The 24,494-nt window shown below is 40.0% G+C and overlaps 1 protein-coding gene across 1 annotated transcript in view; it reads right to left on the reverse strand.

Moving 5' to 3' along the window:
* The window catches only part of LOC126175840 (endothelin-converting enzyme homolog), a 625,659-nt gene that overhangs the window by 166,333 nt on the left and 434,832 nt on the right, over positions 1-24,494 (reverse strand). Inside the window, exon 2 of the mRNA XM_049922841.1 lies at positions 6,846-6,984. Coding sequence (XP_049778798.1) covers positions 6,846-6,984 — 139 coding nt within the window. The remainder of the gene's footprint in view (positions 1-6,845; positions 6,985-24,494) is intronic.

The following is a 24,494-nucleotide window of genomic DNA, read 5'->3' on the forward strand; positions in this document are numbered from 1 at the left end:
TTGTTACTCAGGTGACATCAAACTATTAGTCCACATTCAAAGTCATTGAGCTCTCCTGAAAACCCATTCTGCCATTACTGTCAATACAATACTCCTCATCTCCTTTAATACTGATGAGTCGCCCCTCATGGCATCTAGCAGTCAATTTTGCATTACACAGAGGTGTCTGAATACATCTAATCAGATAGCATATCTCTCTAACATGAAACAATGAGTGTTAATAGGATGACTCATCTATTAAGGTCAATCAACTGGGAATCAATTATCTGTGATCTTCCAGAAGTTCCATCCTAGGGCGCTTACATATTCTTGTATGACTATTGTTCATCATAAAACATCCATTCTCTTTGCAGACTATGAACTCTGTCACAAATAGCAAATCAAATATAATTACAGAAATTGTTAACGACATCAATAAATTTTTTTCTAGGGAGTTTGTTTCCATTATACTTTGAAAAACTCACAAATTACATTTTGGAACCTGCTAGAGATTACCACTAAGGACACAAATAAATTATTAAAGCCTGAAAATAAAAGAGGTTGACAGTGTGGAATTCTTGATATTGTGAATTTACAAAATTATCTAATACGAGCACACCACAGAAATTCTGAAACAACTGAACAAATCATCTTTGACACACATGTGGGATAAGAAAAGAATTACATAACAATAAAAAACAGGCATAACTTCGATAACTTTCATTCTGTAGTGTCATATCATATATATAATATTTTGGGGTAATTCACTGAGACAAAGTTATATTTTCTTAGTTCAAAAGCATATAATATGTATTACATTTCATGGGAATTCAAAACATTCTACAGTAAGTAAGTTCATACAAATGGGTGAACAGCCCACTCTCTTGATGTATATATATTTCTTGAGGTAATTCATTGTAAATAACATATTTCCCTTCCAAACTGAAGGCTCTGTTCGCAGAATTGTGCTAGGAACAAGGACAACCTTCACAAAGATTTAGTCACTTACTTGGTCCAAGTAGGTACTGATTATTCAAGAACACGGTTCTTCAATAATTTGCCAGCAATGATAATTGCTTAGCTACTAATAAAGTACAGCCAAACAAATTTGAGGGTGAGTAACACTTCTACTTTATTGACACATTTCTTAGAACCACCAAATGATTTACCTATTAACAAAAATTAATAATATCACATGCTATGAATGTTATGTATCACACTATTTCTGCACATCTTCATTGTATTTAATACAAGTGGCATACTTGGTTTGGATAGGACCCCAGTTGTGTTAAAAATTAGTGGTCTCCCCTTACAAAAGCAATCAAAACAAAAGTTGTAGGAAAAAATAAAGAGTACATGTTAACTACATACCTAAATAAGTAATTTTCATACAGTATTATTTTTAACACCAATAAAATTTGAATATGATATGCATTCATTTCTCTTTCTTCTCTGTTTAGAGCAGGGTTTGTATATTAGTTTCCATCTAGTGTGATCTTTCGTGTCTTGAGCAGTGGTTCCCACTGGGGATTGTAGTTTCGTAGTGTCTCAGTCCAGAACTTCTTTAATTAATATAAATAATGACTGCAAAGCACAGTTACAATGTTTTGTAGTAATAGTTTAACATAAATGCACAGGCTTCCAAAATTAGTGAATTCCATTCTTTTATTAAATTGGAGCTGCTAACTCAGATGTGTAGTTCCTGTGGCATAGCATCAGCAACAAATAAACAGTTCCTACAACCATATCTACTGCTGACTATGTATCATGTGATGTGAAGTTGCCTAAACTCACCTAACCCTACAGTATTGTTCCCAAAAATTGACATGTTCAAGCTTATGTTATTGCAAACTGGAATGTTTCGTCAAACAATAATTTATGAAGAATATTTTCTCACAATACTCTTTTCAAGTTCGAAGCTTGCTGTGTATTCTTGGGAATTGCTCACAATGCAATATTAAGTCCAGTCATAGAGCAGCAAGCAGCTCCCAGCAGCAGCTGCATTTAGTTTGTATACACATGTAGTCTTTTTTGCATGCCTCAATGAAGAGACGAACAGTAACTGATTATTTATCTATACTCAGTAACATTTTTTTTTCCAAGTACTGTATTTGGGTATTTTGGAAGTATTTGTGTAACGTGAGCTGGCTGCAGTATTAAGATAGTCAGAAGTAGCATCAGCATCTAGCAATTGCTCGGATTCGTAGTTTATTTCTTATTGTATAATTGCATGCAGGTAAAGACTGTGCCTGCTGTGTACTATCCAGAAGCAGTCAGAAGTTGTGTTGTCAGCCACTGTTAACAGGCTTCATGCTCATGTCATGGGCTGCGGTGGCATTGATGCGCCTGCAGCAGAAATTTCTTGTATTTCTTGATATCTCTGATGCCACAGAGCCTTCTGACATGTGTGAACCTGCCCAGTTCACATTCTCTTGAGGCTGAATGGTGAACAGTGATGGAGTTGCGAATTCTCTGAGTGAAAAGAGAGAGTGGGCACTGACTCCACATGTCCATAGCTGCCATCCTTGAGAAGAGTCTGTCAGTACTCACATGCCAAATATGAAGTGGGGAGAGCAAGGGGGGTAGGGGCTGGGGGCCCTCCTCCAGGAATTTTTAAAAGTTAGAGGCCTAATTTAGGATAACACTTTAGTGTTTCACAATTTAACTATATGAATTTGCTACTGTACTTAGTCCTACTTCAGAGTACTTACTTTTTAATTGTGATCACTTTTTACTTACCTTCTTACTAAAATTGACACTATCAGTAAATCCGTAACTACTGGTACTTGGAACACCTACAAAAGCTTCCAGGCTGTAATATTCTCCACCCCCCCCCCCCTTAGATATCATGCTTGCCTTTACAGGAACAGTTGCCAAAGACACAAAAAAAGTCTAATTCCTTACCTTTGTCACAAAACAGCTAAAAAATTCTTAGCAACTAACGCCGTGAACAGGATGTATTTGATTCTAAAAGTGTGAATAAAACCATCAAACACCGATTATGTCAAAAAATCATGGTATTTTTATCACCAACTTTCTCCTCTGAATGTGAAAAATGTTACTATCAACTACCTACATATAGGGCAATGAGCATCATAATAAAATCAGAGAAATCAGAGCACGTATGGAAAGATTTAAGTGTTTATTTTTCCCATCTGCTGTTGGAGAATGGAACGGCAGGGAAATAATCTGAAGATGGTTTGAAGAACCCACTGCCAGGCACTTAAGTGTGAATTGTAGAGCAATGGTGTAGATGTGGGTATAGAATTACTGAAATCAGTCTTATAATTTACTATAGCCAAAATTTAAAAGGAGGCAGCCATTACTATAATAGTGACAATGTGGGGGTGAGTTATTAAGTATGGATTAATAAGTAAACTGCACATCTTGTGACATCACATGATTGGAAAAACCTACCTCCACGGAAAAACGGCAACAGCTTACAGATGAGACAAACATGTTGAACCTTGTGACATCACTTGGTTCAAAAGCAGTTTGTTGCTATCCTTTAAGCTGACACACACACACACACACACACACACACACACACACACACACATACACACACAGAGAGAGAGAGAGAGAGAGAGAGAGAGAGAGAGAGAGAGAGAGAGAGAGAGAGAGCATTCATAGACAGGTTTACTATGTACTCAGGATGGAAATCATTACATTTTATAAAATATTTTAATAGTATCTGATTAGTGAAATGTAAACAGTATCTTTTCCAACTTCTTTAAAACATTGAATTGTGAAATGTCTATTTCCATAATTATTTTAGCCATTTATTGTAACTCCATAACTAAAGTGATAAAACCCAAAACAATTACGGACAATCTGCAGTAGTTGGCAGCCCTGTGGGCCTTCCCTTATGCCCTAAAAATAGATCTGAGGTCTTGCCCAATGCTGAGAGTACAGCTGAGCAAGTACTTGATGCCTCATCCTTTGGGACTGGAGTCAATCTCACTAATAGATTGAGACAAACACAGAGGGTGAGTTTACTGATCACTGGGAAGTCGAACTTCATGCAGGTAGTCTACATCTACTCTACACCTGCATATATGCTGCTCCTCAGGGAAATAGCTGGCCAGTAGGGATCGACAGTTAGTGTCCACTCTGTATGTTTGCTGGGGGATCTCATTTGACATCTGCAGAATGCTTTGGAAGAAAATATTGAGCACAATGGGTGCACCTGGCTGTAAATCATGACTCATATTGACACTAATTATGTCTTCAGTCAAGGTTTAGAGGACTGAAAGTCACTAGCTGAATTCATAAATACAGTTAGGCCTACAAACGGAGTGGAATCTGAGCTGGCTTTGAGCAGCAAGTGCTCAGAATTAGTCATGGCCCTTTGATTTGGAACAGGAGGGTTATGTGACTATAGTGAAAAACGTTTTCTCAAACTCCAGTGTCACATGGAGAAACGTAGATTCTTTATGCATTAAATATCACGTGATTGTTTCGACTGGGTCCTACTAGTCGTCCAGAACGATTAGCATGAAGCTGCTGTGATTGACCTTTTTGCTGGTCATGATGGATAATAATTCCTTGAATGCAGAGCTTGGCTACAGGCAAAATGTGGATTGAGAAATGTGTGATGTCCAAAGAAATCTAAGAGTTATGTGCTAGCACAAAATTATTTAATAAATTCCATTTGACATTTTTGTCATCCTTTTTAATTTATAGCCCAATTATCTGAAACAACTTAGAAAACTGATGTTCTTTACCTCATCAGAACTATTTGCATTACATAGTAACATTACACACAGTTCCTGGAATCAACAAGCAGATAGTGGTGGCACAATCATTGATAAGATTTTAATATTTATCGGGATAGCATGAAAGAGCATCTGCCATCAATGAGAAACCAGCCTACTAGTAGAAATAACATTTGCAAATTTTCTGGTTTTGCAAAATTATGCAGTGCCTGAAGTTCAGGTTCTGTTTGTTCTGATGGAAATCAACTTCTGAGACTGTTGACATTTGTGTAGAGGTAGGAAAATAAAACAATGCAAAAAGTTAGTAGTACAACACAGTTTTTGATGGTCACACAAGTATTGAAAATTACCCCTACTTACATCACACATCTGCTTCCATTATTCACAAAAATTTTGAGTGTATTTGTCAGAAACTCACTAGTAGCAAGTGAGACTATGAGTCATCTAAAGAGGTGCAGATGGCACAGTAGGAACACTTTTACCAGGTGTTAGCATTAAAATACTGCTCAACATGCTTTTTTTGATTTATAACAATGTTCCACATAATACTCTGTTAAATGGCATAAACATTTCATCTTACTGAGGAAGTCCCCATTTGAAGAGCAAAAACCAAATAAAAATGATTTTAAAATACAGATATGGAATTCTGCTACCCATCAAGGTCATTTATTTCTCAAATTCTGCATTTGTGAGCAATCAAGACAGCACAATGGAACAGTATGCACACTTCACAAGTGTAACACTTGGACAAACTATATAAATTTTTATGTACATCCACATTGCAGAAGCACATCAAAAGCCATGCTGATTAATCATATTACCCAGATCTTCACCACAAGCTACTGCATTCTGCTGTTGTTTTAATCACTTCACTGAAACTTCACATTTGCACTTCGATGACGAGAATGGGAAAAATGAATGAAAAAAAATGGCAATATCTATTTTGGGAGATACAACTTTTGTAAGTACTCAACATTTTAATGTATATTATTTCAGGTGAGTGTTTAGCTTTTTGCCAAGTAATGCCTGTCTCATTTATTACTCTTGTCATTCTGCACATAATTTTACGTTAACAGTACTGTTTCTCTCTGGTAACTTGTGCATCTGTGGTCTTCAGAATCACTAATCTTCAAACACTAATTGTACACAAATGCAGTGTTTTACAGATAAAATACCTTGGTAGGTGGCAGAAATCATTTTTATTTTGTTTTAGTTCTTCAGCCTGAGATTCGTACCTTGTTAGAGTTAATCTACATGTGTACATACATGGTTAAAGAATTGACTTTTTTAAAAATATATGTGTGTTATGAATAGATAATTTTTTTCTTGAGACTGAAATTGTCTTTCAGGTCTGCAGGCAACATTTTTAGAGCAGAAAAGGGGACACCTTTAAAAAAAAAAGTTTAAAGTAAGGAGTTGGCGATCGGATGGATGAGTTGTTCTTACTTGTGTGTATGAATGGTTTGGGTTTCTCTTTTGCTGACAGAGGTTGTGGCCAAAAGATTTATGTAAGGGTCTGTGCCTGTCTGCAACTTAACATGTCTCCTTTACGGTAAGCAGCAATCTCTCTTTTCCTACACTGTTGACATTCCTACCTGGAGTTTGCAATGTTTTAAAATAAGGAGAGCTTGGCAAAAATGATGAAAACATCTGGAGTTAAAAATGGTAGAAGCAATCAGTGGAAAATAACAGTGAAAGAATTTCTATGTTATACAGTAAACTATTTTTGAGGATCTGACGTGTAAGAACATGAAATCTTACACTTGTCGGGTGTTACATGAAAGCACAGGCATAAACTAAAATAAATGTAGGAATCAACATTTACAACTATACAGGCAAATATTACAAACAGAACTTAAGGAGAAGGTAGGACAATACATACTGGCAGAAGTAAAGCTGTGATGACGGGCTGTGAGTCATGCTTGGGTAACTCAGTCGGTAGAGCACTTGCCCACGAAAGGCAAAGGGCCCAAGTTTGAGTCTCAGTCCAGCACACAGTTTTAATCTGTCAGGATGTTTCAGAACTTGAGTAAGCCAGGTGAGTTTAAAACATTGCACTTAAGTTCTAATAGGTGTGGAGTACATGCAAGCAATATTTGAAGCACATGCTGTTAAGACATGAGAGTGTAGTAAAGAAGCTGAGCTTACATTTAGAGAGTAGCTGCTCCGTTTGACTCCATGTGTTGCGGCTGGCAGGGATACTATTGTCACGCAGCCACGAACCACAAGAGAATTTCAGCATGTCATCACAGGCACTCTGATCACTGCTGCCCATTGCTGACACCACCTATCAACAACAGAGGTACAGGGTTAATATTGAGTCATCAGTTTCTCTATTGAAATAAAACTGAAATCTTTGTGTAAGGGTCAGTGCACAAAAATACACACAGATAGTATGACAATGCAAATGATTCAATGTATATTCACAACACAACTAACTTCTAATGGTTTATTCTCATTAGATGTCCCAACAATATTTACTGAAAAATTTGGGTTCTGGCGGTTCTGTGGGTTACCCATATCTGTTATCTTAATTACATCTGGTACATTGTTAACACCTGTGAGATGCCTTAGGGAAATTATAGCTTTTGAATTGAAAGTCTCTTTCGAAATGCACTCAAATTGTATCACTCCTCACTAGCTTTGCACAAAATTGTGACTTCTCAAATAGTTATTCATCATGGCTGATGCTTTTGAAGAATTAACTGAGACATTAAATACTGCTTTGCCATTTCACAACCAAGCTTTGACCTTCAGTCCTACCTAGACCTCAAGCTACACTACAGATCAGTATGTCACCAGACCTAAGAAGATTCTGCTCTCATGTTTGTTGGCTTCATTGGCTAACTACCATACTGTCGCATTTCAATCTCAACTAGACCTCTGGCTATGTTACAGATAATCTATCAGTATAAAGTGCATTCTAGAATCTAATATATGTGCAAAAGAAATATTGTCCGTGCTCTGTTTACTTCCTGTTTGGACACACATGATTTCACACACCACTTCGTTATTACATTACTGGGCGAAGATGAAGACTAGTATCGTATGTTCAGCTGATCCATTGTGAATTACAGTATCATCTTTGTGATACTCATTGCAGGATAGGAGATGATGTAACAATATTACATGTTCTTGAAAACTGTGGTACTGATTAACAAATTAGAACTGTTTAAGTGTTGTTTGACGACCAATACTTCAAGTGGAATAAACTGTTTTATGAGCAAACGGATGGCGTGGCTATGGGAATCCCCCTAAGTCCCGTAATTGCAAACTTCTTTATGGAGAAATTCGAAGAACAGGCCTTAGGTACTGCCAGCAAAAAAAACCAAATGTATGGTTCCGATACGTGGATGACACATTTGTGCTGTGGAGACATGGTAGGGAGGAACTAAGCCGGTTCCACGAACATCTAAACAGCATAAACTCGAGAATTCAGTTTACAATGGAGGAGGAGGTAAACGGCAAATTACATTTCCTCGATGTGCTTGTTTTTAGAAACGAAAATGGTAGTTTGGGCCACTCAGTATACCGCAAACCCACTCACACTGACCGTTATTTGCACCGGGATTTGAACCACCACCCACAACAGAAGCGGGGTGTTATCAAGACGTTAGCAGACAGAGCAGTAAATATTTGTGAACCTGAGTTGTTCGACGCTGAGATGGAACATCTCCACAATGCACTAATGAAGAATGGATATTCGTCTGCCGAAATAAAACGTGCGTTGAGGCAGCCACGCTGAAATCATACTGACGCACAGGCTACTGCAAAATCTAAGGTTTTCCTGCCGTTTGTTAAAAATGTAACGGAAAGAATAGGGAGGATCTTGACGAAGCGGAATATTACCGTAATTTACAAGCCCACCAGGAAGATACAGGAATACCTTAAGCCTGCCAAGGACGCTCGCAAACCTTTGGAAAAAGCTGGAGTGTATAGGATCCCATGCAGCTGTGGTGATGTTTATATGGGTACAACTAAAAGAATTGTTTCTAAACGTTTGGAAGAGCACAAGGGAAATTGTAGAAGAGGAGAAACGGAACGATCAGCTGTTGCGGAGCATGCTTTCCAGCCAGGGAACCACAATATTCGTTTCGAGGAGACGCAAGTACTAGCGGTCACAAGCGGATACTATGAAAGGCTCTACAGGGAGGCAATCGAAATCGCTAAACACCCAAATAATTTCAACCGAAAGGAGGAGGGCGTGAAATTAAACGGTATATGGATGCCAGTGTTAAAGAAGATGTGTACCAGCCGTCCACTACTGGGTGATGGCAACGGCGATCAACGGCGACGGACAACGGCCAATTGCACTGACGTTTTCAAAACATGTGACGACACGGAATTTAGCGGCAGTCAGTAGCGAGCCAGTGGGTGTGTTGGACATTCCATCGACCTACGGACCCCCTTGAAGATGTCTCCCGCAGTCGGAGACAAAACGTTGGGAATTGAGACAAAATTCATCAACCGACCACGGCATAACAGCCCGGATAATTATAATGGACATGATATTTCCGGCCGTGAAAGTCTACATTTTAGGATCAAATATCTCTCATGCCCGCAGTGAAAATTTTGACTGAGAGTGAATTAATTTCCTTGTGGTGCATCATTGCACCTGCCAAAGGAACAACAGAGGAAACCTAATAGTAAACATATTTTTACTCCACAATTTCTTGTTGGGTCAACCAAATGGTTTACAGCCACCATATCTAAGACATTTTAGGTCCAAAAAGACAATACAAAAACAAGACTCCCGAATGAAATATTCATTTCGCAGCAGAGTGTGTGCTGTTTTGACAGTCCTAGCAGACTAAAAGTTTCTCAGACCAAGCATAATACATATGTACACTTACTTGAATATGTTACACAACAACTCACCAATGTACGACTGAATAGGGCAGTAGCAGTGCTCCAAGTATAAAACCAATTATGGCATTAATTTGTAAATTTCAATTCCTGTTCAGAACAAAAGTGCCAACAAGGAGGAAGGATGATCAGAGTTCAACATACCCCAGAGAACGTTTTCATTAAAGATAGGACAAGTTTGGGATGTGGATAGAAATATGCCACCTCACTTTTAGAGGGACTTGTCGTGAGTGATTTAAGGAAACCATGGAAACTTTAAATTTGGATAGCTGGACAGGGATTTAAACTGTCATTCCTCCAGAATGCTAGTTCGATCTACAAGTCACATCACAGTGTGTGTCAAAAGGTACTTTGTATACATCTGTCACCACCCCTTCCCAGTTCCAATGGTATGTGGGAAGAATCAGGAGCTGTTATAGTGTCTGAACAAGATCAGGCCTTACGGATGAACAGCAATGAAAAAGTAGTATTTAGAACCACTCAAGGTTACAGCTGTAAACTTTGTCACATGCAATAGACCATAGACCTCATATAGAATTTCCTGTCCATGTAAATATTGAACACCCTAAGAGAAACAGAAATTGTGCTTGGACCATCATTGGCAAACATGGGAAGCTCTAGGAGTATCTTAGTCTGCTCAAAAATGCTACAACCACTTCCCCTAAAGAATTCACAACAGCTGGATATAACACTAATCTCTATGATAAAAAAATATGTACCAATTGAACGGTGGAAGTTAAAATGCCTAACAGCATCGAACATCAGCCAGATGAAAGATCTTGCCCTGTAACTAAAGTTTTAGTCTTATGCGATGGAAACAAACAATAACTAAATCACAAGAAAATAAGGATCTAAAAACTCATGTCATTCGAACGGGCAACATAAAAACTGATGTTATCCATCACCAAACTGCCCTTAGATAAATGTCATGTAATTTCCTCTTTCCAGAATCCCTGGATGTAGTAATGACAGCGCTCTTTTTTAATAATAACAATAATAATACACTGTCCAGCCACATTAATATGACTTCCATTTAAAAGCCTGAATAATCATCTTTTGTAAAGGAAGAGAGTCAATGAGGTTCCGGAAGGTACTGACAGGATGTGGAAAGATGGCGATTCCGATGCCGTGGCCAGCTGCACTAAGTTTCTTGGTTGAGGATTGATGACGCAAACTGCCTGATCCAGGTAGCCCCACAAAATCTCACTAAGGTTTAAATACAGGGAGCTTGGTGGTACGGTAAACTCATCCTCGTGCTCTTCAAACCGTGCACATTCACTGTGAGCTGTGTGTGACATTGCATTGTCCTGCTGGTAGATGCCATCATGATGAGGAAAAACAAACTTCATGTAAGGGTGGACATGATCCCCAAGTATAGTTGCACACTTCTGTTGATCCATTACGCCTTCCAGAATGACGAGATCACGCAGTGAATGCCACAAAAAACTTCCCCAGACCACAGCACTCCCTCCTGGTTGGAGAGTATTTATTTCATATGCTTCACGTCATAAGTGCCAAGGCCATATGTCCAATGGAGCATAAAAAGTGATTCATCTGAAATGGCCAACTGTCACCATTAAGTGAATGTCCAGTTGCAGCACTGGTATGCAAATTACAACCTTCATTGCTGATGAACAGCAATCAGCACGGGTGCATGAAGCAGGTGCCTGCAGTGGAGGTCTATATGACACAAAGTTTAGTGAACAGTCATCAAGGGGATACTGTTGGTAACACCTTGAGTCATCGGGGCTATCAGTTGCTCGACAGTTGCATGTCTGTTCACCCATACAATAAATCTCTGTAGCCATTGTTCACCCCTGTCATCTATGGACCCCAGTGCACCACATCTGCCTTGGCTTAAGTTCTGAATAGTGCCATTTTGCCATGCACGGTATACATTCACCACGGTGGCACGTGAACACTTAACAAACTTAGCCATTTCAGAAATGCTTTCACCTTCGGTCTGAAAACCGATGATCATACTCTTCTGAATGTCAGATAAATCCCCCTGTTCCCACATTACGACAATGACTGTACAATTTTCCGTGTCCCCCTGACATGGTTTATATACCCTCCACTGCTAGTGTTGACATCTGCTTTCTAAGTGGTTACTGCCCATTGATATCAAACACAGGCAATGGCCACATTAATGTGATTGGACCATGTAGTAGTACTAGTAGTAGTAGGAGTAGTAGTAAAGAAAACACTGTTGGGATTCCTCAACGATGAAACAACCAATATGAGACATGATTTTTTGTCAACTTCTGGAGGACCATTTTTGGTGAGCTCACATATCTTTTCAAATATTCCATGGGTGCAAGTATTTTACATTCACATGTAATGTGTGATACCACATAGTTTTATTCTTACACTTGCTGCAACAATAATATATTTCTTGCTTTCTCAGTGTATACTTCCAGTAGTTCCTCATCGCAATGACCTGGACTTATACTGCTGTCAGACATCAATCATTTTCTGCATACCAACCACGTGCATCAACCAGTTGCCTGATGCTTGTGAAGTGACATTTACCTAGCTGATGTTGTTCACATGTTTCCTTTGCAGTTCGTTTATAAGCCATCCTATTATTTTGGTGTCAATTATTTCAGTCTTCAATACTGGAGCTGCTCTCGCTGCTTCTGAATGACTGAGTAGTATGTAATTAATGTCTGTGACTACTATTGTTTCATGGACTGACTGACTTGCTATTGTACAATACTACTTCAAAGTAACTTTTCATGTAGATGCTAAATATCCGGTAGTTTTTGCCTCCTTTCTCAAGTGAGTGGCCAAGCCTTTCAGCAATTAATTTAGGGTGATGGATGCCACATTTCATGAAGTTTCACATATTTTGCTCTGTATTTCTTCCAGGCCTGTTTTCGTTCAATTAATGGCATTAATAGTTAGCAATGGACAGTATATGTAGCAATGGCACTGAAATTGTCTTTTATTCTGTCTAATGCACGTTTCAAAACAGAGGAAATTCTGCTGATGTACATAATAGTGATGTGTTGTTTTACAGTTTTATGCAACACTTGTCATATTTATTCACACACTTTATTATTTTTTCCATTATATTATTATTGTTGTTGTTGCTGCTGCTGTTGCTGCTTTATCTTTGAATTCACCAATTAGGTTCATGTAACAGGTCAATTCTTTTTGTTGTATCTTGTTATCATTTTTCCTGTATTCCTTCCTCTTCACTGCATGTTGCCTTTTCCTTTCTTCTGTCCATGTTGTAGCATGTTCCACACTTTCTTCTGACTTGAAAGCCTTCTAAATTTAGTATTTTGTTCTTAAAAAAGATTTCTTTCTGTTATTTCTGATTCTTTGACGCTGTTTCTCTCTAGTTCTTTCCATATTTTTGCAATTCATCGTTTTCGTAACTTCTTTTTTAAAGAAGTATAGGAATTTTTTTTGTTACCCTGTTGTCACTTATTCAGTCAAGGTGTCCAAAACAGATTTACCTTTTCTTTTCCTTTACTTCAGATTTTTCTGTATATTTTGCTGGATGTCCTCATTACCTCTCATTTTACAACCATCTGCAGTTTGTATTGCACCCATTATGTTTCTAATACTCCAATTTTCAAGTGTATCTGTTCTGCTCATCTTTTAGTTCATCATAAAGCATTCACATGCACATAACAATTCTGGTCTTACCATATAATCTCGTATTTCTATGGATGACTTCTTGTTGTGGATATCTTTAGTTAAACAATATTCTCCTCCTATTTTATTCTTACTTTTATTGTAAATTTCTCTAGTCCATTTTGCTGTAGGTCATCCCCAACATAGTTAAATGCACCTTGTCGTTCTATTTTACCTAATTGTGTTTCTGTGTTGTTTGACTATATATATCATGATAATTTTTTTCCCCAGCTAAAAATTCAGAGACTAGCTCCATTGCTTGTTCTGTTCTGAAGAAGTAGTTGCTTCTGTTAGATTTTCTTACGTCACTGCAAAATCATCGGCAAAAGCTAGGCAGTTATTATTATTGCTTTAATTTTCATATTGACCAACCAGGTCCACATAACAATCTCAATTCCTCTTCTTTCGTTGTTGTTTTCTATTTTTCCAGTAGTCCTTCACCTTCTCCCCATGTTTTCCTTTCCTACTTTCTGTCCGTGTTGTTCCCAATTTCTTATTTCTTCTGCATCAAAAGCTTTCTAAATTTAATATTTTATTCTTAAAAAGATTTCTGTATGTCAATTCTTTAATATCATTTCTTTCTAGATGCTTCCTTATTTCTGTAATCCAAGCTACTGTCAATTTCTTCTTCCAGAAATACAAGAATATCAGTTTTGTGAGTCTGTTCTTATTAATTAGGTAGAGGTGTCCAGAAAAGCTTAGTCTTTTTTTAGCCATTACTTCTGATATGTCCTTCGTATTTTTGTAGATATTCTCAATACATCTCATTTTCCAGCCATCTGTAGTCTGTATTGCACCCACTGGTTAACTAATTATCCATCTTTCAAGTACCTCTAGTCTGTCCAGCTCATAGTTCATTGTTAGGCACTCACACCCAACCATACGAACATTCCCGCTGTATCACTGTTGTATAGTGTTTTAGTTTTTTTTTCCTTGATATGCATTTATTGCTGAAAATATTCTTTGTCAAACCACATGCTCTCTTCATTGTGTTACCTCTTACATCTGCTGCAAATTTTTTTGCTCCATTCCGCCGTATAGTTTCTCCAAGATATTTGAACTTACTTAATCACTTTATTTTACCTATTTGCATCTCTATGCATTTTGGTGCATTTTTTATGTTTATCACAAATTTTGTTTTTTTCAGTGGAAATTCTGAGACCAGTTCTATTTGCTATTTCTTCCAGAAGATTTATTTGAATTACTGTGTCTGTCAGATTTCCTGAAAGTATAGCAATATCATTTGCAATAGCCAGGCAGCTTATCTTAATTCCATTTGTCTTCCTAGAAATATTACTTCAATTTTATGATTCTTTAGCTCCAAATTCCAGATCCTAACAATTTTTTTCTTGAACTCAGCTAACAGTAAAGGTGATTTTTATTTCGGTGGCTGATACACATCTCCCATAGATTTAGCTTTAGCATTTGTAAGAGTTTCAGTAATTGTGTTTGCCAGTTTTGCTTTAACACAGAATTCTATAATGATTTTATCTGTTGTTTCTCTGTCTACTGAATCAAATGGCCTTATTTAAAAAGAAAATCAATAAATGATGCGGTAATAGGTTTGCTGGTTAACTATCTGTGGCGAACTATTGATTTTAAGTTAAAAAATCTGTTCTGTGCAGCATCTTCTATTTCGAAAACCTCCCTGATATTCTCCTAATTGTTTGTCTAAAGTTTCTACAACTCTGTGCAGGATAACTTTTGATAATATTCTGTATACCACTAGCAAAAGTGACACTCCCCTGTAACTGTTCACATTTTGTTTGTCTCCCGCTTTATGTAGCGAGTGGATTAACGCTATTTTCCCCTCTTCTCGAATCTTTTCAGTTTTCCAGATGTTCTCAAAGAGCAAGTGTAGATCATTTATAACCTTTGGTTCTGACCATTTCAATAATTCTATTATTTCAGTTATTATTATTATTATTATTATTATTATTATTATTCGCGCTGCGATTCTGCTGTTAGCACGACGGAACATTCGTGTAAGGAGGTTAACCGAGAGGAGTAACACAGGGAAATTTGAGCCGATTAAGATGCGATATTAGGACGGTAGCGCTGGCAGACACTTCCGAGGTCTCCGATCTGGAATGCAGCACGAGCCGTTGAGACGGAAGCCGGCAGCTAACGAGCGCCAATTGACACACATTGCAGCGAATCTGACGGCTGTGGCGGCCGTCGACGGCTCCTCGCTGACAGTGCTACCGGACTCGCTCATATAGATGAGTGATGAACTTAAAGTCACCAACTCAATACGTTATTCTCATTTATGTTAAAGCGCTTTTTTCACAGTAACGGAGTACAAGGTTTTGTACTTTCGACAGGTTTCAGTTTGAAGATTCCTGTCTGAAAATCAGTTTCTACACAGATAATTTGGTGCGCAACAGATTTACATGACGGTAAATGAAAATGTGTATTTGTAACATCAGCATTTTGACACTGCAAGGTGCAAGTCTTCAAAATGCGAATCTGCTACCCAGATAACCCTTTAGTGCTGCCGTGGGGTGCTGTAGACACCACACGCATCCGTCTGAGCAAGACAACCGAGGGGACTGACCGTAATATAACGACTGAAAATTCGTTTACTAAAGAGCTTCCGAAGAAGAAACTTACTTTCGTTGGATTCTTTTCGTAAAAATGAAAACAAACTTTCTTCCGAGTTCGTCAATTGGTTCAACGTGAAGCAAATCGTAGCTTATTTGGATTTCAAAAGGATTTGACAATCTTCTCGTATGTATCAAAAAGGCAAAAACGTGGCACTTCTTTCATATATGCACTTCGATAATAAAATAGATGACAGCACGGGAGAGAAAAGCAAGCTTGAAATTATCACAGTGTACAATTTCACAAAAACATGAGTCGATGAACTGGGTGCAATGTGCGCCATGTACGCTGCGTTAAGAAAAACACCTCACAAAAACATCTGTACAATATTTTTCCATATTCTGAATGTTTCTGGAATTTATGATCAAAAATATTTACCAGAAATAATGAGACCAATAATACGGTCAGCAACTGTCCCTACGAGAACCAGGAGTTTAGCTAATACAACCAGTTATACACAAGATACCAGCGATGAGATCCCTACCCACACCCATCTGACAGAAAGTGGCCAAGATGACATCAGAAGACGAAAACCAACGACCTTCGACTGGAAGGCCAGGGGTTGCAAACAGAAATGTGGACGATGAAAGGAACAAGTAGAGAACTGTACAAAATTCCCAAGTAGTAAAGACGTAAAAACCAAAAGTTTCGACGCGAAGTGCATAAAAATTATGTCTGAGTCATATGGTTACAATATATAATGACTGCCTCGTCGTGTTTCTGATTCGGAATGAAACATAAATTAATGTACAAAACGTTAAAATTTTACGCAACCAATATATCTATCAACTGAGCATGGAAAGAATGAAATATTACTAATTCTAGTGCTAATGTTTAAATTAATATTATAAATGCATAGAAAGTGTACAAATCTGTAGAAGAGTTAGACTTAAGCAGAATAATATTACAACAAGGTGTTTTGCACCGCAACATTCTTTAGGCTCTTACACCATTGGGTTGTAAGGTACCTTTACTACAAATTATTCCTTGTGTGCGTAAAATTTCTTGTATGCTTGTGCAAAGGAAGATGTATTTGATATATCTATCAGGGACCAAAGAGTCCATATAGTTATATTTACATCTACTGTCTTTAGAAATAAAACAGGTCGGGGACTTCAATTTCTTTCTTCGAGAGCTGCTAGGAGATGACTGACTGTTCACCTTTTACCATCGTGACCTTGTCATGTAGGCATCGCTGTCTGTAGCTCTGAAAAATTTCTAATATATTAAGCTACTTTTGATTGAAAATGAGTTCGAATATTTTATTAAAATACCAGTCCACATATTTATGTTAACAATCATTGTGCTTCTAGCTCGATTTTTCAACCTTTTTTGTGCGAGAAACGCAACGCTTCGGCGTGGCACCGATCCTCCATTACGTGATTTCGCTTCTCGCTTCAAATACATTGAAGAGACAAAGAAACTCGTACACCAGCCTAATATCGTGTAATGCTCCCGCGAGGACGCAGGTGTCGCAATACGACGTGGTATGGACTCGATTAATGTCTGAAGTAGTTGACACCAATAATCCTGCAGGGCTGTGCATACATCATTAAGAGTACGAGGAGGTGGAGCTCTCTTATGAACATAACGTTTCAAGGCGTCCCAGATATGCTCAATAATATTTATGTCTGGGGAGTTTGGTGACCAGCGGAAGTGTTTAAACTCAGAAGAGGGTTCCTGGAGCCATTCTGTAGCAATTCTGGACGTGTGGAGTGTCGCATTGTCCTGCTAGAATTGCTCAAGTCCGTTGCAAAGCACAGTGGATATGAATGAATGCAGGTGATCAGACAGGATACTTACGTACGTGTCATCTGTCAGAGTCGTATATAGACGTATCAGGTGTCCCATATCACTCCAACTGCACACGCCCCACATCATTACAGAGCCTCCACCAGCTTGAACAGTCCCCTATTGACATCCAGGGTCCATGGACTCATGAGGTTGTCTCCATACCCGTGCACGTTCATCCTCTCGATACAATTTGCACCGAGACTCGTCCGACCAGGCAACATGTTTCCTGCCAACAACAGTCCAATCTCGATGTTGAAGGGCCCAGGCGAGGCGTAAAGCTTTATGTCGTGAAATCATCAAGTATACACGAGTGGGCCTTCGACTCTGAAATCCCATATCGATGATTTTTTTTTTAATGTTTCGCACGCTGACACTTGTTGATGGCCCAGCATTGAAATCTGCAGCAATTTGCGGAAGGGTTGCACTTCTGTCACGTTGAACGATTCTCTTCAGTCGTCATTGGTGCCGTTCTTCCAGGATCTTTTTCCAGCCGCAGCGATGTCGGAGATTTGATGTTTTACTGGATTCCTGATATTCAGGGTTGTTGTTGTTATTGTTGTGGTCTTCAGTCCTGAGACTGGTTTGATGCAGCTCTCCATGCTACTCTACCCTGTGCAAGCTTCTTCATCTCCCAGTACCTACTGCAACCTACATCCTTCTGAATCTGCTTGGTGTATTCATCTCTTGGTCTCCCTCTACGATTTTTATCCTCCACGCTGCCCTCCAATACTAAATTGGTGATCCCTTGATGCCTCAGAACATGTCCTACCAACCGATCCCTTCTTCTGGTCAAGTTGTGCCACAAACTTCTCTTCTCCCCAATCCTACTCAACACCTCCTCATTAGTTATGTGATCTACCCATCTAATTTTCAGTATTCTTCTGTAGCACCACATTTCGAAAGCTTCTATTCTCTTCTTGTCTAAACTATTTATCGTCCATGTTTCACTTCCATACATGGCTACACTCCATACAAATACTTTCAGAAACGACTTCCTAACACTTAAATCAATACTCGATGTTAACAAATTTCTCTTCTTCAGAAACGCTTTCCTTCCCATTGCCAGTCTACATTTTATATCCTCTCTACTTCGACCATCATCAGTTATTTTGCTCCCCAAATAGCAAAAGTCCTTTACTACTTTAAGTGTGTCATTTCCTAATCTAATACCCTCAACATCACCCGACTTAATTCGACTACATTCCATTATCCTCGTTTTGCTTTTGTTGATGTTCATCTTATTCAGGGTACACTCGTGAAATGGACGTACGGGAAAATCCCAACTTCATCGCTACCTCGGAGATGCTATGTCCCATCGCTCCTGTGCCGACTATAACACCACGTTCAAACTCACTTAAATCTTGATAATCTGCCATCGTAGCAGCAGTAACCGATCTAACAACTGAGCCAGACAATTGTCTTATGTAGGCGTTGCGGACCGCTGCGCCGTATGCTGACTGTTTACATTTATCTGTATTTGAATACGCATGCATATACCAGTTTCATTGGCGCTTCGGTGTATAAGTAGATGTACACCAGAACTGTTAAGTGTATGATAAAGATCATACGCATGCCATAATTTCACCAAGTCCTGTATGAAGTATGATTCTAAGTGAAGGATTATACTTGAATATATAATAATTATGGAATTTTTACTTCCTGAGCGAGTAACCGTTATGAAGCAAACCAACCTTGCATACATTAAAAGATTACTATCAAGCGATTACGAAGCATGTGCACAACAATGAACTACGCTCACGTTAAGGTTCTTTAGTTGAGTGTAAGAGCGTCTTCCAATATACGCGCCTCGCAGGGACCTTGTGCATTAAGATTCATTTTAGCGCTGTGTGTTCATTACATTTCGGCTTAATACTTAAATATTTAACTAACATCGTATTTCGGATAAGTGCTTCCTGTAGGGCATGATTTCTCATTACACATAGTTATACCGGCAACTGTACTGTAAGCTGTTTAATAGTTATTCTCGGCTCTTCGTGCTGTAGTTCGATACGTAGAACGTCTTGTCAAACAACATATAACGTTAAGATATTGTGTTAATTCGTGTAGTTTATTAAGAGAGTGTAATGTCAAGTAGTGATGAAGAGATGTGCGGTGTTTCTATTCCAAAGAAAAAGAAGACGCAAAGAGGTGAGTTCCCAAAAAGTGAGAAACTTCAGTAGAGGCTTCAACAATATCGCCTTGCATGGGAGGGTGATCACTGATAGCGAAGGACCCTAATAATAGCTATAAGACACAATGCAAACACTGTAATGGTTCTACAGTAGCTTCTCTAACTGTACTGAAGTAACACATGCAATCAAAAAAAGCTCATTTTGTCTAAAGGCATGACATCACTCATCACATACACTATGGGAGCCGAGCTTAAAATTTCCGCGCTCCTAGCTGCTCATGATATTGCTTTTAGTACAAATGACCATTTGACAACTATGCTCAATAAGGCGTTTCCTGATTCTTAGACAGAGAAGTGTTGATCTGAAAAGGATTACAAGCATGACTATAATAAAAAAATGCTATTACACCTTCTCGTAAATATGATTTTATTTCCAAGCTTAAAAAAAATAAAAGTCTCCATTTTGACAGATGAAAGTACCGATATTACTTCAGTTCTTCTTGTGTTGTTAGGCGTTATTATGATAGAATGGAAGGCCAAATACTGAGCAAACTCTTCAATTTGACTGAAAAAATTAGTGTCTGTAACTGGAGCTTGTAAACTAATTCAACCTTAGTACAACATAATACTCCATTAGAAAACATCATTGGCCGGCCGCTGTGACCAAGCGATTCTAGGCGCTTTAGTCCGGAACCGCGCCGCTGCTACAGTCGCAGGTTCGAATCCTACCTAGGGCATGGATGTGTGTGATGTCCTTAGGTTAGTTAGGTTCAAGTAGTTCTGAGTCTAGGGGACTGATCACCTCAGATGTTAAGTCCCACAGTGCTTAGAGCCATCTTTGGTTTTGGCTTAGATAGCGCAAACACTGTGGTGTGGAAGCGCAACCCAGTATTCAGTCGAATAAAAATGTTTCTTCCTCGAATCATATTAACAAAATCCATTTTTCATTCACTTGTTCGCTAATGACGGCTGCAAGGCACTTCCTAGTCGTTGTGAGAGATGTACATAATTACTTAAAGCTAAGTTGCAAAATGGCAATGTCAAATAATCCAATTTCAGCCCGTCCGGTTGGTCGTGCGGTCTAACGCACTGCTTTCCGGGCGGGAAGACGTGCCGGTCCCCGGCACGAATCCGCCCGGCGGATTAGTGTCGAGGTCCGGAGAACCGGCCAGTCTGTGGATGGTTTTTCCGGCGGTTTTCCATCTCCCTCGGCGAATGCGGCCTGGTTCCGCTTATTCCGCCTCAGTTACACTATGTCGGCGATTGCTGCGCAAACAGTTTCTCCACGTACGCGTACACCATAATTAATCTACCATGCAAACAATGGGGTTACACTCGTCTGGTGTGAGACGTTCCCGGGGGTGGCCCACTGGGGGGCGAACCGCACAATAAGCCTGGGTTCGTTGTGGGGCGGCGGTGGGGTGAGTGGACTGTTGCAGCCTGTTGTGGGGTTGTGAACCACTCAGGGCTATGGCGGGAACGAAGCCTCTCCGTCGTTTCTAGGTCCCCAGTTCCAAAAACCAATTTCAAAAATATATACAGCTTTTAAGTACATAAAATACTAAATCCAGCGTAGATTCGTTGACTTTCAATTATTTCTGTTGTCGAAGGAATATTGGAGCACTGGGATGCCTTTTTTTTTTATTGATCGGTGAGCAACAAAAAAGTTTAATAAGTCCAAAGAGATGCTAAACTTGCTCCATGATGCATTTATTAAACTCTGTTTCCAGTTTCTAAAGTGTATTTTGCCCAAATTTAATACAATGAGTTCTTACTTCCAATCTTAAAAAGTTGTTACCAGATTAACCGGCATAGCCAGAGCCTTACTGGTAAAACCCAGGAAAATACTCAAGTTTTGTTAGGATTTTTGGATTAGTTAGATTACTTAAATACACTCCTGGAAATTGAAATAAGAACACCGTGAATTCATTGTCCCAGGAAGGGGAAACTTTATTGACACATTCCTGGGGTCAGATACATCACATGATCACACTGACAGAACCACAGGCACATAGACACAGGCAACAGAGCATGCACAATGTCGGCACTAGTACAGTGTATATCCACCTTTCGCAGCAATGCAGGCTGCTATTCTCCCATGGAGACGTTCGTAGAGATGCTGGATGTAGTCCTGTGGAACGGCTTGCCATGCCATTTCCACCTGGCGCCTCAGTTGGACCAGCGTTCGTGCTGGACGTGCAGACCGCTTGAGACGACGCTTCATCCAGTCCCAAATATGCTCAATGGGGGACAGATCCGGAGATCTTGCTGGCCAGGGTAGTTGACTTACACCTTCTAGAGCACGTTGGGTGGAACGGGATACATGCAGACGTGCATTGTCCTGTTGGAACAGCAAGTTCCCTTGCCGGTCTAGGAATGGTAGAACGATGGGTTCGATGACGGTTTGGATGTACCGTGCACTATTCAGTGTCCCCTCGACGATCACCAGTGGTGTACGGCCAGTGTAGGAGATCGCTCCCCACACCATGATGCCGGGTGTTGGCCCTGTGTGCCTCGGTCGTATGCAGTCCTGATTGTGGCGCTCACCTGCACGGCGCCAAACACGCATACGACCATCATTGGCACCAAGGCAGAAGCGACTCTCATCGCTGAAGACGACACGTCTCCATTCGTCCCTCCATTCACGCCTGTCGCGACACCACTGGAGGCGGGCTGCACGATGTTGGGGCGTGAGCGGAAGACGGCCTAACGGTGTGCGGGACCGTAGCCCAGCTTCATGGAGACGGTTGCGAATGGTCCTAACAGTGTCCCTAATTTGCTGGGAAGTGGCGTTGCGGTCCCCTACGGCACTGCGTAGGATCCTACGGTCTTGGCGTGCATCCGTGCGTCGCTGCGGTCCGGTCCCAGGTCGACGGGCACATGCACCTTCCGCCGACCACTGGCGACAACATCGATGTACTGTGGAGTCTCACGCCCCACGTGTTGAGCAATTCGGCGGTACGTCCACCCGGCCTCCCGCATGCCCACTATACGCCCTCGCTCAAAGTCCGTCAACTGCACATACGGTTCACGTCCACGCTGTCGCGGCATGCTACCAGTGTTAAAGACTGCGATGGAGCTCCGTATGCCACGGCAAACTGGCTGACACTGACGGCGGCGGTGCACAAATGCTGCGCAGCTAGCGCCATTCGACGGCCAACACCGCGGTTCCTGGTGTGTCCGCTGTGCCGTGCATGTGATCATTGCTTGTACAGCCCTCTCGCAGTGTCCGGAGCAAGTATGGTGGGTCTGACACACCGGTGTCAATGTGTTCTTTTTTCCATTTCCAGGAGTGTATGTCCAGTGAGAGTTGTGATAGTCAAAATGGATTTAGTAATGGAGGAAGAAGATCGTTTAAACCTATTGAAAAAAAGGGGATCACGCGCATATTGTGCACTATGGACAAATTGTCCAACATTCTGAACATAATGCCAACAACATGTGAGTATGGAAAAGAGTACACCAACCTTGAAATGGAAGTGATAAACAGCAGGAGAGATCTTTTAGGTATAATAATAAATGTAGTCCTGACATGAGATGGCGACAGTATTGGAGGCGAAATAATAATAATAATAATAATCATAATAATGAGGTGGGTTGGACGTCGCCGCAGGAATGAGATCATGGAAGATCATTCAGGGCAGCGAAGAGGAAACTACAACTGAAATTGAATCTCAGACGTAAAGAGATTTACAATCTGCTTTTATCGGGTACCAAGAAGGGGAACATGAACAAGAAATGTTAATGGAAGAGAAGGAAATAAAGTTGAGGCTTTCTTGACCCACAGTAGGTCATATCAGGAAAAAAAATGGTTCAAATGGTTCTGAGCACTATGGGACTTAACATCTGAGGTCATCAGTCCCCTAGAACTTGGAACTACTTAAGCCTAACTAACCTAAGGACATCACACACATCCATGCCCGAGGCAGGATTCGAACCTGTGACCGTAGCAGTCTCGCGGTTCCGGACTGAAGCGCCTAGAACCGCACGGCCACCGCGGCCGGCTCATATCAGGAAGTTGTTGTTAATGTGTTGTTGTTAATGTCTTCATAGATACTAACAGTGAACTGAGTTTTATTGATCAGCTCCTGTGGGAGGAAATTAACAAGCAATGCGGAGCAATTACATTACCTGTTAATGGAGTAAAAATCAGAGATGTAACTGGAGATACAGAGAAGAGTACCCAGGAGATTGCGGATGTGAAGTTTCGAATAAAAGATGTGTGTTTCAAACAAGCTACGTATGTTTAACCAGAACTTGCGGCGGGGCGGGGTTTGTCGTCGTCGCTCGTTCGTACATACAGTCTCTCTCATTACTTGTTCACCTACCTCGGTACGGCTTCCTTACGACGTCCCTTCACTCTGGAGTAGTAGATAATCACCAGGTCGTGTAAAGCAGCGTTGATGAAACCACGACCTAATACCTACTACACAGAGGCCGCGTAACTCAAGTTGCTAATCAGTTCCGCTAAGTTCATTTTGACAAATTTCTGGTGGTGGTTAAACTCAGTTTACCTGCAGTAAGCCTTCGGAAATTTTAGTAAACTGGTTTTTTTTATTCTTAAGGAAGCAAATAACTTTGCTACCAAGTCCGAATTTACTATTTTTAATTGCTCTACTATTCCCATCTCATAGTCTGTACAAAATGTTCCCACACGAAAAAAAGCTGCCAGACTATCTACCAGACCGACCCGATTAATGTTCGATCTGACAGTTACTGACTCACTACTATAGCGAGTTGAAACTTCGGTCGTA

Source organism: Schistocerca cancellata, chromosome 3 (genome assembly GCF_023864275.1).
Source record: "Schistocerca cancellata isolate TAMUIC-IGC-003103 chromosome 3, iqSchCanc2.1, whole genome shotgun sequence".
In the NCBI taxonomy this organism is placed as follows: domain Eukaryota; kingdom Metazoa; phylum Arthropoda; class Insecta; order Orthoptera; family Acrididae; genus Schistocerca; species Schistocerca cancellata.